The 18245-nt window shown below is 36.7% G+C and overlaps 1 protein-coding gene across 3 annotated transcripts in view; it reads left to right on the forward strand.

Annotated features, from left to right (window-relative positions):
• Positions 1-18245, forward strand: part of NT5C2 (5'-nucleotidase, cytosolic II) — a 97826-nt gene that overhangs the window by 76069 nt on the left and 3512 nt on the right. The window contains exons 4-15 of one of the 3 annotated variants that reach the window (XM_027528647.1): positions 5073-5190; positions 6462-6557; positions 6896-6919; positions 10465-10556; positions 10690-10747; positions 11761-11854; positions 12450-12503; positions 14408-14491; positions 15495-15536; positions 16721-16828; positions 17093-17159; positions 17834-18004. In XM_027528647.1, the coding sequence (XP_027384448.1) occupies positions 5073-5190; positions 6462-6557; positions 6896-6919; positions 10465-10556; positions 10690-10747; positions 11761-11854; positions 12450-12503; positions 14408-14491; positions 15495-15536; positions 16721-16828; positions 17093-17159; positions 17834-18004 (1008 nt within the window). Of the gene's footprint in view, positions 1-1227; positions 1289-5072; positions 5191-6461; positions 6558-6895; positions 6920-10464; positions 10557-10689; positions 10748-11760; positions 11855-12449; positions 12504-14407; positions 14492-15494; positions 15537-16720; positions 16829-17092; positions 17160-17833; positions 18005-18245 lie in introns of all 3 variants that reach the window. The other 2 variants (XM_027528649.1, XM_027528648.1) reach the window with 2 other exon arrangements.

The raw sequence follows: 18245 nt of genomic DNA on the forward strand, positions 1-18245 counted from the left end.
CATTTGTGATCTCATAGGTTAGAGAGAAAATTTTTGACTGTCTATGATAGCGTGTTGGGGTTTTCAGATAGTTGTGAAAAATAGAAAAGGCTCTGGTATTTGTTTATATGAGAATGGATAGATTTAATTTAAAGTTTCCTTAATGAAAATGTAAATTATTACCTTTCCTAGTTAGCTCAGAGAACCAAGTTCATGTAGCCTAAATAAAGAATGTTGATGTTGATCACATTTATAGCATAAAAGCAAATAACTGTTCTTGAGTAGTTGTGTTGGATTTTTGCTTTTCATAGTATGATTGGTAGTATTTGTTTCTCCTAGTTGTAATAGTTTTAGAAATTTTCAACATTGTATTTGGTCATTTTGCTCTTCCAATTAGTACCGTCTCCCTTTTACAAAAAATACAGAAGTTGGAGGAATCTAACCATATGTTTTCAAAAACCTAGATGTCTCTAGGGAAGATGACACCCTATAACTTAAACATAATTCATATCCTAAATTTATCAATATCTTGAAAGGATTTACATATCTTCAAGTCAGTTATTTTACTAGACTAGGTAGTTTCTTTAACTTTTAAAAAATAGAATAATATGACTCCATTTACCAATGGCAAATATCCATTCACAGAATCCAAAAAAATTTCCCTTCTGTTCCATATTTGGACATCAAGTTAGATTTTTAATAGGGGAAGTTGGTTCTTACCTGTATCAAGATTACAAATTTAGGTGCTGGAAGGGTAGAAAAGTGGGATGTTAGGTACAAGTAGACTTTGTTTAAATGAGCACTTAAAAGTGAGATGAGACTGCTCTGGTTTATTCTTGTATTGTTTATTAGTCTGTTTCACCTACTGTAGTTCAATTTTAAACTGTTTACCAGTTGCATTCAGTTTTGGCATATAAACCTGAAATGTAGCAGAAAAATAAACTAAGACAACAGAAATTTATTTTTCTATTTGTCTTTTGACTTTAACATTTCAGGATCAGGCTTGTATTCTAGGCTTAGGGTATAAGAAAAGTTAAATAATGTATAATACTTAAGCTTATCTTCAATTCTCTTGTTATAGCTAATTAGATGAATTTTAGTGATGGTCAGAGGCTTCTAAATAGGAGGTAGTAACTCCTATTAATACCAATTTCCAAATGGTATCTCTCTGTTCCAGCCCATCACAACAGTTTTAAAACCAGTTTTTGTTTTTGTTTTGTTTTGTTGCTTTGTTTTGTTTTTTAACAGGAGAGCCAGTGTAACTCCTTCAAGACTGGAGTGACACACTCTGCGTCTGCGTCTGCCTCATGTGAGTTCTCATTTTGGCAGCAGCATTCTGCTAGGCTGGAACCTCTGTAGAGGTTTGCCCTTCCTTTTTTCTAAAATCTCTAAACTGTCACACAGTGTGTCTTGGTGGCAAAGGTAAAGAGTGCATGAGAGTTCCCGACTTCCCTGCAGAAAGTTTTCGGCTCATCCAAAGGGACTGTCTCCTCTAATATAGATTGTATCTTAAAATATGAACAAAATCTACTCAAAAGAGAGCCCGCAGCTTTCATCCCCACAACAGGCAGTTGATACTTTTGGAAGAACTGTTTTTCTCTCTCGCAGATTATGGAGTAAAGAATATCTTCAAATGCTCTCAGTAGCTTCAGCTCTCAAAGCTTTGGTTGTTCTCTTTATAGTCTGGTTACGTAACCTGAGAACACTGTGTGCTGCCCTGGTGCCTGAAGCAGGCCTCTTTTTTGGACTCTGGCCCTTAAAATAACCTCTTCCTTTGTCTCTGGATATTGGGTAAATTAGGATAGGCCTGAGGACCTTCTTGAAGAAGAAATAAGCAATGCATGTATAAGGCTGTGTTTACGCCTGAAGCTATTGGCTGTGTTTTGGAAAGTCAAGTTATAAGAACTGAGTTTGAAGCTGTGCATCATTTACTTGCCAGTTTTGCCAGAGGAATTGAAATTAGAGCCTTTGCAGCTGTGGAGAGGCATATAGAGCTCTAAGGCTGAGGTGATACACATGGTTACCCACAGATGTCAAGGCTGGCTTTGAAGTGCCTGGTTGACTGAAAAAGGAATTTTGCTTTTCATTTATTTATTCATTTGAGGCATGATGGTACTATGTAGGCTTCAAGAGTAGTAATTTTTGCCACCAGGTCAGAACAGATTGTAATTATCCTCTGGGGACACTTAGAACCAAACATTTGGATTTCATGCTCTGTGCAGCTGCAGTTCTGCTTCTCCAGCCCTGGTTGTAGTGTATAGTTCTCTAGCAGATGATTTAATGACCCGGGAGTTCGTATTACTGAAATGATTATCCAGGAAGCTTATGAGAAAATGTCAATAGCTTGTAGGTCTTACTGATTAACATAGAGCTTAGTGAAATAGATAGTGTTGTCAGAGTGGAACTTGGACTCTCTTTGCTAAATCCATTCCCATCTGTGAGTAGAACAGTTTTTTTTTTGGACTAGTTGAAAGAAACTGGAGGGAGAGTAGTGTGTTTCAACACCCAAGCCTAAACTTCCATGGCCTGCGCAGTCTAGAAATTCATTTTTAACAGTGGCACTATATGCCACCATGAAAAGCTTTGGATGAGACTCAGGAAAACCTAAATTCTGGCTTCAGCTCATGTTTGTACTTGTCATGCAACTTTAAAAGCAATTGGGGAAAACACAGTGTATTTTTTGGAAGCATCCTAAACTCATTGAGAGAAAGGAAATTTGAAGTATTTACTTTAGTAGGTGGAATTTCTAGACAATCATTTGGAAGTTCTGCCTGGAATAAACACAAACGTGACAGGAGTATAGTGTTTAGTTTCTGCTATTCTGTTCATTATGGTGGCAAAATGGGAAATTGTGTTCTCTAGCCTCCCACATTTTTTTTCAGTAGAAATTCTCAATAAATTGATTTGGGTTTCAGTCCAAATTGCCTCATAGAAATAGATTTTAATGAATATTACTTATTCATCACTTCTCTAACTAAGGAAAATTGTTCATTTAGAGGTAATCAGTGGGGATGATTAACTTTTGTTTCTGTCTCTCATTCTTAAGGTATATCCAGCAAATTATCTTTATGAAAATTTAATAATTGAAAGCATTTTATATGGGCCAAATCCTATGAGAATAAGTGTCAGTGGATTATCCAAATGACTTTGCTATTCAGGAATTTTGTTCCATTAAATAAAATGTTGTTTGAAGTAAGTGGGGCTTTGATAGGATTGAGAAGTAATCTTTGTTTTGTGAAAATTTTGTTAAAATGAAATTTACTTTCAGTTGAGGCGGAAGCACGAGGGGTGAGATTTTATTTTATATTCTCAAAATAATTCCAATTGACATCAATGGATACCATGCTTTCCTAGTTTTTATGATAATACACCAGCTCTGGTTCTGCTTGCATGTATATATACATAGCACTTCCTTTACAACAGTGTGCATCTTCGATGCCTGAGGATTTAAAAAGTTTTTTGTGGGAGGGATGGGTGAGGATGGCGCTGGAATTGAGAGGAGGAGAAAAATATAGCCAGTTTTGAAAATGTTAGCCAGAGTTAGCATTAGCATGAAATCATCATTCCACAGAAGAAATGACGGCTTCTTTTGGCATTTTTCTGGTGAGCTGAGGCTTAAGCATCTCCTAAAGGACCTTAAAATTTGTAGGCTTTTTAATATGACAAATGTTTATTGAAAGCTCACCTTGTTTTTAAAAATTTCAATTTAAAAAGGATAGATAAATATATTAACATATTGCAAGTTTTAGAGGTATAGAAGAAGGTACACGAAAGTCTTCTTTCCTCTCCTCTTAGCTGCTCAGCTCCCTTCTGGAGGCAACCAGTATTACCATTTTATGTATTTCCAGAAATATTCTAAAGGATTGTTTTCGGAAAGGGAAAGTTGAATCATACTCATTAAAATATTAGCTCTAACTTGGATAGGCAGTCTAATTACAGTGAAGAGTCCATTTGAGCCATAGGCTATATGTTAATTGTAGATAGAAGAACTATAGTAATAGCTTCATTGTTATAAGACATAAGAATAGGATGTTTGGGGAGCTTTTTGGGCCTAATTTGGCAGTTAGCAAGATCACAGGTGTTTTTTATTTTTAAATTTTTAAAATGGCTTACCTGCTCCTAGAAAACTGATGGAAGAATGTCTACCTACATCTTTTATTTTGGAAGAAAGCTGTTTAAAGGAGCAACATTTTCTTTATACTGAACTGTGATGATTCTGAAAAGGTTTTTCATTATAGAAAACTTCAGACATACATTATATTTGAGAGAAACTCCCATATTCCTATTTTACTTCACCTATAAAAAACTCATTGTTCTCTAGCAGATAAGGAGTGTATATATATAACATTAATATATATTTTTTATATATACGTGCACATATTCATTCTTCCATAATCAGGTGTCATAAAATGAGTTATAATTCTTCAATGTCTTGATTCCCAATTCATATTCAGACATCCCTGTCTTAGACATATCTTTTTTGGTTGTCTTAGCACTAATAATTTGTAAAATGCAATTTTGATGGCTATGACATTGTTAGGACTGATAAAGAAAACACGTAAGTCCTAACAAATAGAATTATGCTGGTTGGAGTTTAAGGCAACTCCTAAAACAGATAGTAATTCTAAAAATAGACTAGTCTTTTTTAAAAAATATAGTTTCAAAGGATTCCTATACCAGTCATGTACATCAGTGAGGACTTCAACTTATATAGACCTCTCTATCTAGTTTTATATTAATTACATTCCCATGGTTAATACCACAGCTGTGCATATTACGTTCCCCGCCCCCCACCTTTAGATTGTGGGCATAAGAGAATAAAAAGGAAAAAATGATTGGATTAGGTTTCCTAAGAATGAAAAAACCTGAAATGCCGATAATTCATCTTGTTGCTGCTTCTCCTATCATAACATGACCTGTTTCCACAGACTAACAGTTCTGCGATTACTTGGGGCAGTACAAAACATGGAGTTTGAAGGAAAAGAAGAAAAATGGCAAATTAGTAGGAGAGAGGAATTGGGAAAGTAGAAATTCGCTCGTTTGCCTTCCATTTTAATTGGCTGTGTTTTAATGAGAACCTCCTCTTTGTGCAGTGTACAAGTCCCCGGAGTATGAGTCCCTTGGCTTTGAGCTTACTGTGGAGAGATTAGTTTCTATTGGCTATCCTCAGGAACTTCTCAGCTTTGCATATGACTCTACATTCCCTACCAGGTAATTTTTCAAGATTATTTTTGGATTAAAACCCATCATTTTGTCCCCCAAATTAATAATTCCAAATGTGTCCCTAACCAATGCCATCCCCTGGACAAACAAAAAGATGCAACAAAACATCAAAAGGTCTTTGGGGCTTTTTGGTTGGTTTTCTGAAATTACCATGAACCTTTTATGTACACCATATCTTTTGTGTTCCTGATTGGAACTTTGAACTTAGTTCATTGCTGTTAAAGAAGGTCCATTTATGAGAAGGGCCTCCCTGGTGGCTCAGTGGTAAAGAATCCGCCTGCCAATGCGGGAGACTCAGGTACCATCCCTGGGTTGGGAACATCCCCTGTAGAAGGAAATGGCAATCCACTCAAGTATTCTTGCCTGGAAAATCTCATGAGCCCAGGAGCCTGGTGGGCTGCAGTCCATGGGGTTGTGAAAGAGTTGGACTCAATGTAGTAACTAAACAACAACAACAAATTTATGAGAAGAGGGATTATTAAAACTGATGGTCAGTAATTGCAGATGCTCCTCCCTTACGCTGTTGGAGTTTTGCTAATATATTTTGTTTTGCTAATAGCATGTTTTACTAATATATTTAACTTGGTAATCAGGAGCCTTATTGGCAGTTTGCATTCTGGATTTGATAAGAAAGATTTGAGGTTAAACTGAGGCTTATTTTGAGATGCCGTCATATATGTCCCATGTGTGCTTAGGTGCTTAGTCGTGTCTGACTCTTTGCAACCCCATGGACTGTAGCCCGCCAGGCTCACAGCATTTCTCACAAAAGTCCTGGGGCGAGATACGACGGACTGGACAGGTGGGCTTGGGAAGGATTCTTCACTTCTCACCGGGCAGCGGAACGCACTTCCGTCCGAGGGGAACCGCAGGCCACCTCAGGCCGTGCGAGAAATGTCTAATAGAGGGAAATAGAAGCCAGCTCAGTTGTCCAAGGGAATAAAAAGAAGCTCTGTTTTAGAGCAGAACCAGCTGTATTCAGAGAAATTATTGTTTACACCTTGTTTGATTAAGCTCTCTCACACAAAACAGTTGTGATTATTCATCTGGACAGAGTTAAGTATTTGTTAGTTGCTCTGGGATTCGTTATTAAGATTTTATTCACTTACTTTACCCTCTAGGGTTGTATTTTTGGGTACATACTTGAGCCACCATAAAACTTGAATAAGATAAAGGTTGGTTTGTGGTGATTGAGTAAATACTACATTAGATCATTGCCTTTATTACTTTGTATGATTGGTGATATCTTCATTTTCACATAGGGGACTAGTATTTGATACACTGTATGGAAATCTTTTGAAAGTTGATGCCTATGGAAACCTCTTGGTCTGTGCACATGGATTTAACTTCATAAGGGGGTGAGTACAAAGAACCTTTAACCTCTTTCTAGTGTTTTTTTTTTTTTCTCTAGTGTTTTTATAGTCAAACAATATGAAGATGACATTATCTTCCCCAGTATAATATACTTTCTTATTTCCTCATTATTAAAGAGCAATTCCTTTACATAAGAATACTTATTTTTTTGACAGCTAGGACCCAAACTGATGTATAAATATAGTTACATTTTGTTTAAATTAAGTGCCTTCTAAAATTATATAGCATCCAACAAAGCTAATCTTGAAACTTGCCCAAAAAATTGTAGTGGCTTTGACTTATTTGAAATTCTAAGATTTTTATTTTCTCCTTTTTAATACAGTTCTCAGGTAGCTGCTCAAAAGAGGTATGTACATAAAGTGCTTTAAAAAATTTAAAACTACAGCAATGTAAATGAGTAAGATTTTTAATAGCTAATACATTAATTTTTAAATTCTAATATATACCTTCAGGTATTTGATCATGTGGTTAAATTTTTTAAACATGGGGTTAAAATGAATACAGAGTGGTACTATTTGAAACAAATAAGGATAAGTTTTATTTTCATAATTAGCATATTTCCACTATTCTTACTAATTTGGACTCTCCACCCTAGTAATAAACAGCAGATAAAATTTAGTGTCTAGTGTCGTTTGTGAAACATCTCAAATTTTTTCTTTGAAAATCACAATACCCCAGTTTGACAATTTCTGTAATTGTGGCTTTACAGTTATACATTTTCTCTACTATTATACCACTTAATTTACCATTGACACTATTAGGGTCAGAACAACTCTTAAAACCAATATGGGTTAAGTATCAGTCTATTATTTATTTTCAATAGCAAAGTAGTAAAAACCACACAGTCTACACTGAAATTTGTTAAATAAACAATGTCTTTTTGGTAAATACTTTTTTGTGATACGAGACACTAACTGAAACTGTGCCAGAGTCTCCTTTAAATCTGAGGTAACCATCATGCCCTGTTTGGAATTGAATCATCCGTTAAGTCTTCAGCTGGCATTATACAGGCTCAGTGATTTCCAGGTATACACTATGAGAACAGTATGAAATAAACACCCTACTTTGACACATCTGATTAGACCAGTAGTTATATCTACCTTTCTTTCACCATTTCTCTCTGAGGGATTTGTTCAAGTTCATGAATATCAAAAGGCAGGATTTAGAAGGTGAAGTGACTGCAGATAGTACTAGAAACCCAGACTCTTTTATGTATGGATATTGTCACTATAATGCAGAATCCCAATGATGATGAACCAAGGTTCTATTTATGAATTCCTGAAGAGGGATTTTTGTGTTATTGGGTGGGAGATAGAGAAGAAAAGAAAGAGAAGCAGTTCCATATGTTAGAATTACAATTAGATTTACTAACTCAAGATCTACAGACCTTTCTTCCCCCCAGAGAAGCCAATAAAATTTTCTTTGGAAATGTATTTAATATTGTTTCAGAAATAAATCATTTATGAGTTACATGCAGAATCATTCAAACAGTACTTAGCACTGTACAGTCTTTAGAAAGCCCATGGAGAAGGCCAGAATGAAGATGGAGGGAAGCGGAGATAATTATTGAAATACAGTGGTAAACAAAGTTGGAAGAAAAATTATGGCTCCACCAAACATCACCTTACATGCCTTGCCTGTGAGTTGGAACCTCTTTTCAGGCAATAGTAAAATAAAGGCTTTTAAAGTTTTAGGTTAGGATAATGTTGAGGTCAAATCTTTATTCTGTGGGTCACAGATAGTTAGCAATACTGAACTCTGTTTTCTTCCTAACTCTAAGTCTAGCATCCCTTCTTTTATAATATATTACCTCTCCGTGAGTCAGTTTTCATTTTAAAGGTATACTAGCATAACTTGACACTTAAACAAAATGTAATTGCTAACTGTATTTATAAGTCAGTTTGGGTTCTAATTGCCTAATGATTAAGTTTCCTATGTAAAGGAATTACTCTTAAATGATGAAGGGAATAGGGAAAGATATTTAAGAGGACAATGTCATCTTACCTAACCTAACTGAGGAAAGTATATCATTACTATTCCTTTCTGCTTTAATTTTCATTACAGAAAATCTTGGAAGGCTAGAAGATACGATATTCCACAAAGTTATTCTTCATTGGGAACTCTTACTTCAGAATGCTGACTAGGACAGGGAACCAATGTGATTTTATATTCCTAAGTAGAGTGTATGACATTTGTAGTTAACAAACATTACCCAAGTTATCCTGAGTATGAATTTAAATTTGATGTCCTTTATTTAAATTGGTTAATCTTCATATATTCATTGTGAGGACTGTGCATTTTTATATTTTCGTTTTTCTCCTTTTTGTTTTCTCTGTAATAATTAGTACTATCCCCTTCCTCTTCTTGCAGTGTTTTATTTCACTCTTCAAGGTTCTCATGCATCTTTAACAATTTCTGTTTGTTTCACTGGCTTTTTCTTTTAAACTCTGAATGTTTGCTGTGGCCCTCGACACAGTCTTCTCTTTTTTCTCTACACTCAGGTGGCCTCTTCTGCTCTAATAGTCTACCTGACTGCACCTGTTAACCTGTGTGTAGATGATCACAGCAACCTCTCAAATTTGAATCTCTGTTTTAAGTTCTTGACCTTTGTTTCTAATTGCCTATAAAAATGTTTACTTCCAGATTAACATATCCAAAATAAAACTCCTCTTGTATTTTATCTAGTTTTTATGTTTCAGTTAATGTTACCACCACCCTCTCAGAGATACCTTAGTGTAAGAATTATCATCTTTGGCCCTGTGTCCCTCGTCTACCACATCTGTTCAGTTGCCTGTTCTTTGTACCTTGGCAGTCCCTTTTGAGTAATTCTTCTCTTTAGTTTCCTTTGCGCCCACTCTAGGATGTGCCCATGCCCCTCATGCTTTCAGCTGGCCTCCTGCAGGAACCCCTAACTGGTTTCCCAGGCCTCTGTGTCTGTGTCAGTTAGTTCTTCAGTTCAGCCGCTCAGTCATGTGCGACTCTTTGCAACCCCATGGACTGGGGTTAGTTCTTGCTGTATAATAAATGACTTCAAAACTTAGTGGCTTAAACTAGTAGCCATTTGATTTAGGTCAAAATTGCGAATGGCCTCATGCACATGTCTGACAGTGAGCAGCCTGTCGGCAGGGGCACCTCATTTCTGCATGGGGCCTTTGATTCTCCAGCAGGAGTACACTGGCTCTAATGCACAAGTGTTTTCCAAGTCTTCTTGGATCCCGTTTTCTGCTACTCAAGCCTGTATTCAAGGATAGAGAGAGAGACTGTGCCTCTTAATTGGAGAAACTGCAAAGTCACACTACTAAGGGATAGGAAAGACTTGTAGCCGTTTTTTGCAACACATCACATTTCTTTTTCCATTTTATCCTAATACTCCTACTAATTTAATACTTTTATAATTTAGCTCAGGTGAAAAGTGTATAAAAACAATAGCATGATTGCCTCAATTCATCTTTCTAGCTTTATTTTTCTGTTCCCCTTTCTCCACTTGAATCTGACTAGTTTCTGGATTGGGCTGTTTAGGTTTTAAGGATCAGCTCATATGCCATGACTTTCATGGATTCTTCCTAGGTTTTCCTCTCTGCATTCCGTTTTCTCTACCCATTAAGTTGAAATGGTCTGTCTTCCCTTCCTCTTTTTCTCATAGCTCTTTGCACCTTTCTTGCGGCAGTTCTGTTTTGGACCTGTACAATTGTCTGTGTGTGCGACTCCCTCCCTTAGCCAGACTGAGAATGTTTTAGGGGCTGAAACAGTGAGTGAGCCTCTTCATTTTCAGAGTTTTCCATGTGTTTTATTTGGAACCCCACCTTGCATATAGCCACCAAAATATTTGAATTAATTTTTGAATGAGTTATATTATTTTTGAATGTCAGTTAATTTTTTTTTTTCTTTCAGACCAGAAACTAGAGAGCAGTATCCAAATAAATTTATTCAACGAGATGACACTGAAAGATTTTACATTCTGAACACACTATTCAACCTACCAGGTAGATTCATTCTATGCTTACATATACTGATGTCTCCCCTTCTTTCCATGATCATTTGTCTTTGCTCAAGGGAGATAAACAGATTTTAATTATCTCACTTATAGCTTATGAATATCTATTCTTCATTTTTCAGAGACCTACCTGTTGGCCTGCCTAGTAGATTTTTTTACTAATTGTCCCAGATACACCAGGTATGTGTGTACTATAATTTTCTTTTTCCAATTGATTTTTTAAAATTAATGTACAGGGTTTTAGAGAACTGGCCATTGTAGGTCTTTTCTGCTTTTCTGAAGTGAATTTAGTGCTAGTGAGAGATGCTACATTGCCAGCCTGAGAGATGGGACAGCACCAGCAGCTCCATGCAGGCTCTCACCTCCCACACGGCCCTCTCCTTGCCAGTGTGCTGCAGCCATGTTTGGAAGGGACCACTTCTGATTGGCTTCTCCTGGGAATGAAGACGGCCAGCAGAGGTGCTAATTGTGACAACTGAGTGGGAGGTTTGTGTGATGATTATCTGTCCAAGCAGAATTGCACTAAAACCCCCCAACTCATTTCACAGCAGCTACCCAGGAGCCATTCAGGGGTAGTAATTTCGTTTCATTCCCAGGCCCAGCAATATTTGATTGAGGAAGATACTATTTATCCTCCCTGAAGTAAAAATGTGCTTAAGTCTTGAAAAAGATTTCCTTTCCTTTCTAGGGGGAATTGTAAGTTTGGCCATATGTGCCAGAGTTTGCTAACTTCTTATCCTCTTTAGGCCTTACCCACTTCAAGGCACTACATTTGGTTGAGCACTAAGTCACTAAGATATATAAAAAATAGACAATACCTTAGTACCTAGAAACAGTGTCAAAAAAGTCAGGGTGGAGAGAACCTAAATTACCAATTTTGTTTCTTTGATGGGAACCTGTTTCTTACAAGTGATGAATAAAACAACCTGTTATTTTTGGAACACTAGCCTTTTAGCCTCCATCATACTCTTCTACCATTTTGTATCTGTTCACAGTTACTATATTCCATTGAACACTGTAGTCATCTCTGATGGTCAGAATGGATTTTCATTAGGGAGTGATTATTTTCTGAATTAGCCACACAGCCTTTATTATGTGACAAAGGAACCTTTGGGTCCCCTGGGCAGTGTTTGGTATTCCCTTTATTTACCCTCCTTTGGATTCCCTGTCATGTTCTTTTCATCTTTCTGTAGCTGTGAAACAGGATTTAAAGATGGGGACCTCTTCATGTCTTACCGGAGTATGTTCCAGGATGTAAGAGACGCAGTTGACTGGGTTCATTACAAGGTACCTAGGAGCTGCTTCTTTACCTGCTTACTGCCTGGCATGTGTCTTTTATGCTCTGACATTAACTTTCCAAGTGCAAACAGAGCAGAGTTTTTCACCTGTTAAAAAAGGGGGATTTGCCTCTAGTAATAGCTCTCTAGAGTACTTTTGTCCTTGTCTTTGGCTGGCTGGCTTACAGAGGTAATGCTGGTCTTTCCTCAGTGGTGGTGCTTGGCTTCTAGATCTTATTTCAGTTTGCATTTTCCAGACTTACTAGAAGAGATTTTAATGTTAGGGTTATACTTGACATATCCTTTCAGGATGATTATGGTCCATTTGTTTTTTCCAAATACCTCCCGCTTGGCTGATAACATTAACTGATTAATAATATGTTTACATTTATTATAAATTGTGCTGAATTAAATATGAAATTCCTTTTGATTTATATTTTAAATACACTTTGGAGGCAGAGTTGCAGCAAATCACATCTGCCATTTTAATTTTAGAAATATTTAAGAAGTGCATTTAAGCTAATAGTAGACACAGTTTTTATAATAAACTTAAAAACTGATTTTGTTCTTTTCTTGCTTGCTTTTTTTTTTCTTTCTTTCTCTAGGGTTCCCTTAAGGAAAAGACAGTTGAAAATCTTGAGAAGTATGTAGTCAAAGATGTAAGTAGTAAAGGGAAAAGTAGATCTGCATGATAGTTTCCTTTACCTATTAGGGAAATTAACAAGCTTATTTATAATGAAATGGACAAAAGAAGATATTTCTTTGTCTTGGCAGTTTAACACATGCCAAGTATAATCACCAAGTATTCTCAGGTGGAGCATGGGGTTTGTTTTTCCTATTTTTTTATTAGGAAAAGAGGACCAGTATTTCATTTATCCTTTTAGCTCGAATTATAGTAATAGCAGCTAGAGTGGTTAATGTGTACACATCACTGTGCTAAGTGTTTACATTCATTATCCCATTTAACCTTCCATAAAACCCTGAGTTAGTTTTTCTTACCTCCTGTTTCGAGATGAAGAAACTGGGGACTCAGGATTAAGTAATTTGCCCAAGTTCATACAGTTAGTAAGTAGAAAGCCAAAAGTCACACCTTAGTGTACTCTGAATCATAACCATGGCACTAGATCATCTAAAAAAAATATACATGTGTGACTGTTATTTAAATTGTCTTTAACCTATCAACTGGGAATAATGAGGAAAGCTTTAAAATACTTCAAAAGACATTAGTGGTAAACATAATAAAAATTTTAAATGTCTATAGTTAATAGCATTGTGTCAATTTCTTAGTTTTGATCATTGTACTGGGGTTAAGATTAAGGGAAGCTGGATGACGAATACATGGGAACCCTCTGTACTATTTTTACAACTTTTCTGTTAAGTCTGAAATTATTTCAAAATAAATAATACACAAACACACACACACAGCACTGAGATGAGATAACTTCTTCCTTTCTTATGGAGTAATAGTAGTAGATACAATTATTTCCTCAAAGTTCTTTGGTAAAGATGTCTTATTTTCAGACTTTGTACCTCCTATTTCCCATCCACTCCCACATCCATGATTGTTTCAAGAAAGAACACTGAGGGGTTCAGGAGAGGTACAAGAGGATTTGAGTGAAGGAACCTATTTACTGTGAGAGAAGGAAAGGCTGTTTTCTTTCTGGTCACATCAGGAGTCAGAATTTCTTCATGGAGCTGCAGATGAGTCTGGGTACTTGCAAGTTGCATTCTATACACATCATGCCATTTCTGCAAGGTGTTTCATAAAATGAAAGTGTACATACTGAGACCATAGCTGATGCTCTCCATAGAGTACTTAGCTGATTTTTTTAAATTGGCTTCTCCTAATCTATAACACACTTAATTCACTTACTTTAAGAGATTACAAGGTAATTTAAACTCTTTCCTGAGACAGACATAAAGAGGAAGTTAGAGTTATGTTTTTAATAGGCATATAATTATATATTTTATATATGTCTATTATATACACCATATATATTCTACATATATAATAATTCAACATGTGGTCTTCTAAATGCAAAATTCTGAAACCAACCAACTGTCCCTTAAAGAGCATCACCTGTTCCTGTTTCCGTAGACAAAAAAAAAAAAAAAGTCCAGTATCTGACCACTCCACAGTGTAGGTGAATATATATATATATTTTCACTCTCACAGGAACCATATATATATATATTTGGTGATACATTTCAGTATAAACTGTGTGTTGAATTTTGAATCTTTTCCTGGCCTAGTGATATGCCCTCTCCTGAGATGCTGGGCAGCAGCAGGGAGCCATAGCTCCTAATCAGCTAAGAGGTCACAAGGGTAAACAACTGGAACATCCATTCTGCTTTTCACTCTAAGTACAGTGTTCTAGAAGTTACAGTAGACTTTGTGTTAGATGATTTTGCCCAACTGTAGGGTAATGTATGTTCTCAGCACATTTTAGGTAGACGAGGCTCGCTGCCATGTTCAGTGTATTATCGGGACATAACCCCATCACATGCGGAAGATCTGTGTTTGTGTTTTACTGTTTCGCTCATCATCATAATTACATTTCAGGGAAAACTGCCTTTGCTTCTGAGCCGGATGAAGGAAGTAGGAAAAGTATTTCTTGCCACCAACAGTGACTATAAATATACAGATGTAAGTGCTTAATATATTTGTTTCTTTATACAAAGGAATTATTTTGGACTGAAGAACTGTGAATATAATGAAGAAGGTAGTTTATTAAGTGAGAGTAGTTTTTTGCCATTTCATTTTGAAAACAGAATGAAAAAAGCAAAAATAAATGGCACACATCATAGTGGTTCTCAAATTTTTATGAACGTTTCTTTTGACAATTTTCCCTGATTACAATTTGCTACTTAAAGGTTTTCATTTTGAGGTTATTTAAAACATTTGTGCTGATTAAAATGTCTTCTGTGTCTTCATGTGTCATTCTACAACTTGAAAAGTTACACCCTTTATTACATGTGTACATACGTTCCCTCCCTGCCGTTGGGAGCCAGACAGCAATAAATGGTAAAAAGATGTTTTGACTCTTAGCCATCAGAATTTACTACCTCTTAAAATTTTTGCCATGATTAAAGCATATAGAAAAGCTGATTTAATTCCTTAACCTCATGTTACTTTTGCTAAGCTGGTTACAAGTTCATAGTCCTAGCAAGCTTAGTGCTCGCTAACCCTCTTTATGTAAAATGCTGATTTAGAAATCTGGTGATTTGGAGTAAGTTGGCTTGATTGTCCTGGGAACAGTAGCAAGAGGGCCACAGTGTGTTATTTCCATGTGAGTCATCAGTTTTCTGTACACCCTTATCTCAGATACCCCTTACCTCCAAATACATGTTCCGGTCCACTTGGAGAACTTGATAGGAATATGGGGATGAATCTGTATAAAAATATCTCCTAGAAGAACCCTGTGTTCTACTGAGAATGTCAGAAGGCTTGCATTTGTTTGCTGTGATGAAGCATTAATTTCTAGCTTCAACTCCCATGATTTCATAAACTTTAGAGGAAACAAGAATGTAACAAAGCTTGTATTGAAAAAGACACGTCTTATTAAAAGCTTGTGTGTGCTTTACTTAGGTGTCCTATATCTCTTGCAGAAGTAGTAAATGGATCTTATGTTGGATTTTCTTTTTTCCAGAAAATTATGACTTACCTGTTTGATTTCCCACATGGCCCCAAGGTACTCTCTGTAATATAACAGACTGTTGGTTTAGTAATAATGAATGCATTTAATATTCTGGAATATTGAGCATAAGGAATTGGTCAGGAGCCATCCAGAAAACTTCATTAATATTAGAAGTAATGCAGGAGCTAGTATAATTTAAAGTTGCTAGCAATTTGAAAACTTGGTAGACAGAAATAAGAGATTCGTGTGGTATTTAGTAGGATGGGATCAGAATTTTATGCCCAGGAATTATACAGAATTGCTAAATTTGTGTGGCAAAAAGGAATTTTCAGGTTGAAGGAGATAATCTTATTAAAAGAAAGAGAAAATGTATATATTCTTAGCAACTTCTATATTCTGCTGTTAGTAATTGCTGAGATGTGTGTCAAAAGAACAGCTCACTTTGATACTTAGCAGAGAAGTCTTCTCTTCATTCCTTCTGTATGGCCATACTTAGATTTAATGAATACTAATCACAATTTAGGGGCCTTCCCTGGTGGCTCAAATGGTAAAGAATCTGCCTGCGATGCAAGAGACCCAGGTTTAGTCACTAGGTTTCTAGTCACTAGGCTTCTCTGAATAAATGTTCGTTAATGACTTTTGAGATCACCCAGAAGCACAGTATTTAGTGCTCTTTGTCTTGACCTTAAAAGATTAAAAGCCATGGTTCCAGTTCAGGATAAAGTAATGTTAATGGGCATACCTTCCACATTCGTGCTGATTAGCCTGCAGTATGAGCCAAAGACCAGTGTGTACCTGGAACCACCATTCTGAAAGCATAACCCATAAAATTTGCTAATAATAGTTCTGTGTTAGCTGTATACTTCAGTTCTGATGCTAAACTGCCTTTTTCTTAGTCCACCTCTTACATATTTGTCTTTTTGCATCTCTCCTTAGCCTCTTTGAGCCTCTTAAGCCCATTTTTAGAGTATGAGCACACTCTGTCATACATTAAATTGCTTGAAATAAATTAATAAGTAGGTGAAACAATTTAAAATCAGATTATTAGAGTCATTGTTTATATTTTCACTTTGCCTGCTCTCAAGAGGATGTGGCTTATAAGCCACAGTATGCTTTTAATAGTGGCGTTTTCTGGTTTACTTAGTGTTTATATGTTGCTTTCATCCGACTTGAGATGCAACAGTAGCGCTTTTAGATTAGGAGTGACGTTTCGGCTTTTGCTGTTTCTTCCTTATCAGCCTGGGAGCTCTCATCGGCCGTGGCAGTCCTACTTTGACCTGATCTTGGTGGACGCACGGAAACCACTGTTCTTCGGAGAAGGCACAGTACTGCGTCAGGTGGATACTGTAAGTTGAGAGGATGGCCTGTCCACGAGCGGTTATCCTTCATGTTCTTCCTTCCCCCACTCCTATTCTTCCCCCAGGAAACAGGTATTTTTAACTTACTAGCTTTATCTCCTCTTTTGAAGTTAGAGTTTTGGTCTCAATTAATACAGCTGAATAATTCAAATGAATGTAATTCAAAAGTGACATTCATTTGGCAGCCTAGCCAAGGAGCATTTTTGGTGGAGATCGTGATAGCTTTACAAAATCCAGTTTCTTTTCTCACAGAAAACTGGCAAGCTGAAAATTGGTACCTACACGGGCCCCTTACAGCATGGCATCGTCTACTCTGGGGGTGAGTCACGCACTTTCCTTTATGTAAGTCTGTGCTTGAATCTCACCATGAAAGCTTTGGTGTCCTCCTGACACCATGCTACTGATGTTCTTTAGTATTCTAAAGATAGCGTCTCCTGAAGGTAAACACTTCAGTCATCTACTAAAGAGTTGGGAGGATGGGTTTGAGAAGTCAGCATGTCCTAATTTGATTTTCACTAAAAGGACCAGTTTTTCCTGTCCTCCTCCTCTGCACATTAGAGGCATTTTCTCAGTGTTGGAATCATGTGGGTGGTTCCCAAGGCCTCAAGGGGGTTTTAGGAGTCCCTGCAGACATAGATGCATATTTTATTGGAATGAGAAGCAGTTGAACAAAGCCACCCTACTGGCAGACCTGTGAGGAGAAATAGTAGTGGTACTTTGGAGGGTTATGGTCCCTCAAGCTGAGACGTGGTTTTATTGCTCTTGGATTTGGGGATTGAGAGCTCTGGTCAGCACAGTGGAGCTAAAGGCCTTGTCATAGAGGCAGTAAAAAGAATGATGAAAAAAACAATGGTGAGTCTTTGTCTTAAGAAAGGTGAGCCCTTTTTCCAGTCTATTCCTCACATACTTAAAAGAATAAAATTAATCTATATACTATTTAATGGTTACGGTACTTGGAATGCTGGTTTTTATTTTCTCATTGCATTGTTTCAGGTTCATCTGATACAGTTTGTGACCTGTTGGGAGCCAAGGGCAAAGATATTTTGTATATTGGAGATCACATTTTTGGGGACATTTTAAAATCAAAGAAACGGCAAGGGTGGCGAACTTTCTTGGTGATTCCTGAACTCGCACAGGAACTGCATGTCTGGACCGATAAGAGTTGTAAGGAACCAGTATTCTTACTTTATAAGTCTCTTCTATTGCTAGTTTATATCTTGACGGCTAGCTGTGAATCAGTCCTCTTTGATGAACCATTACTTTGTATGCAGGGAGTCAGAGGAGGTCAGAGGCGGGTCCTAATATTTAAGCACCTCTTTCTCATATAGCCACATACTCCACACAGGTCCAGAATTTGGAGAGATTATCTTGTTTCCCCTTTTTCTTGAATTCTTTTAAAATACAG

This window comes from Bos indicus x Bos taurus, chromosome 26 (genome assembly GCF_003369695.1).
Source record: "Bos indicus x Bos taurus breed Angus x Brahman F1 hybrid chromosome 26, Bos_hybrid_MaternalHap_v2.0, whole genome shotgun sequence".
NCBI lineage: Eukaryota > Metazoa > Chordata > Mammalia > Artiodactyla > Bovidae > Bos > Bos indicus x Bos taurus.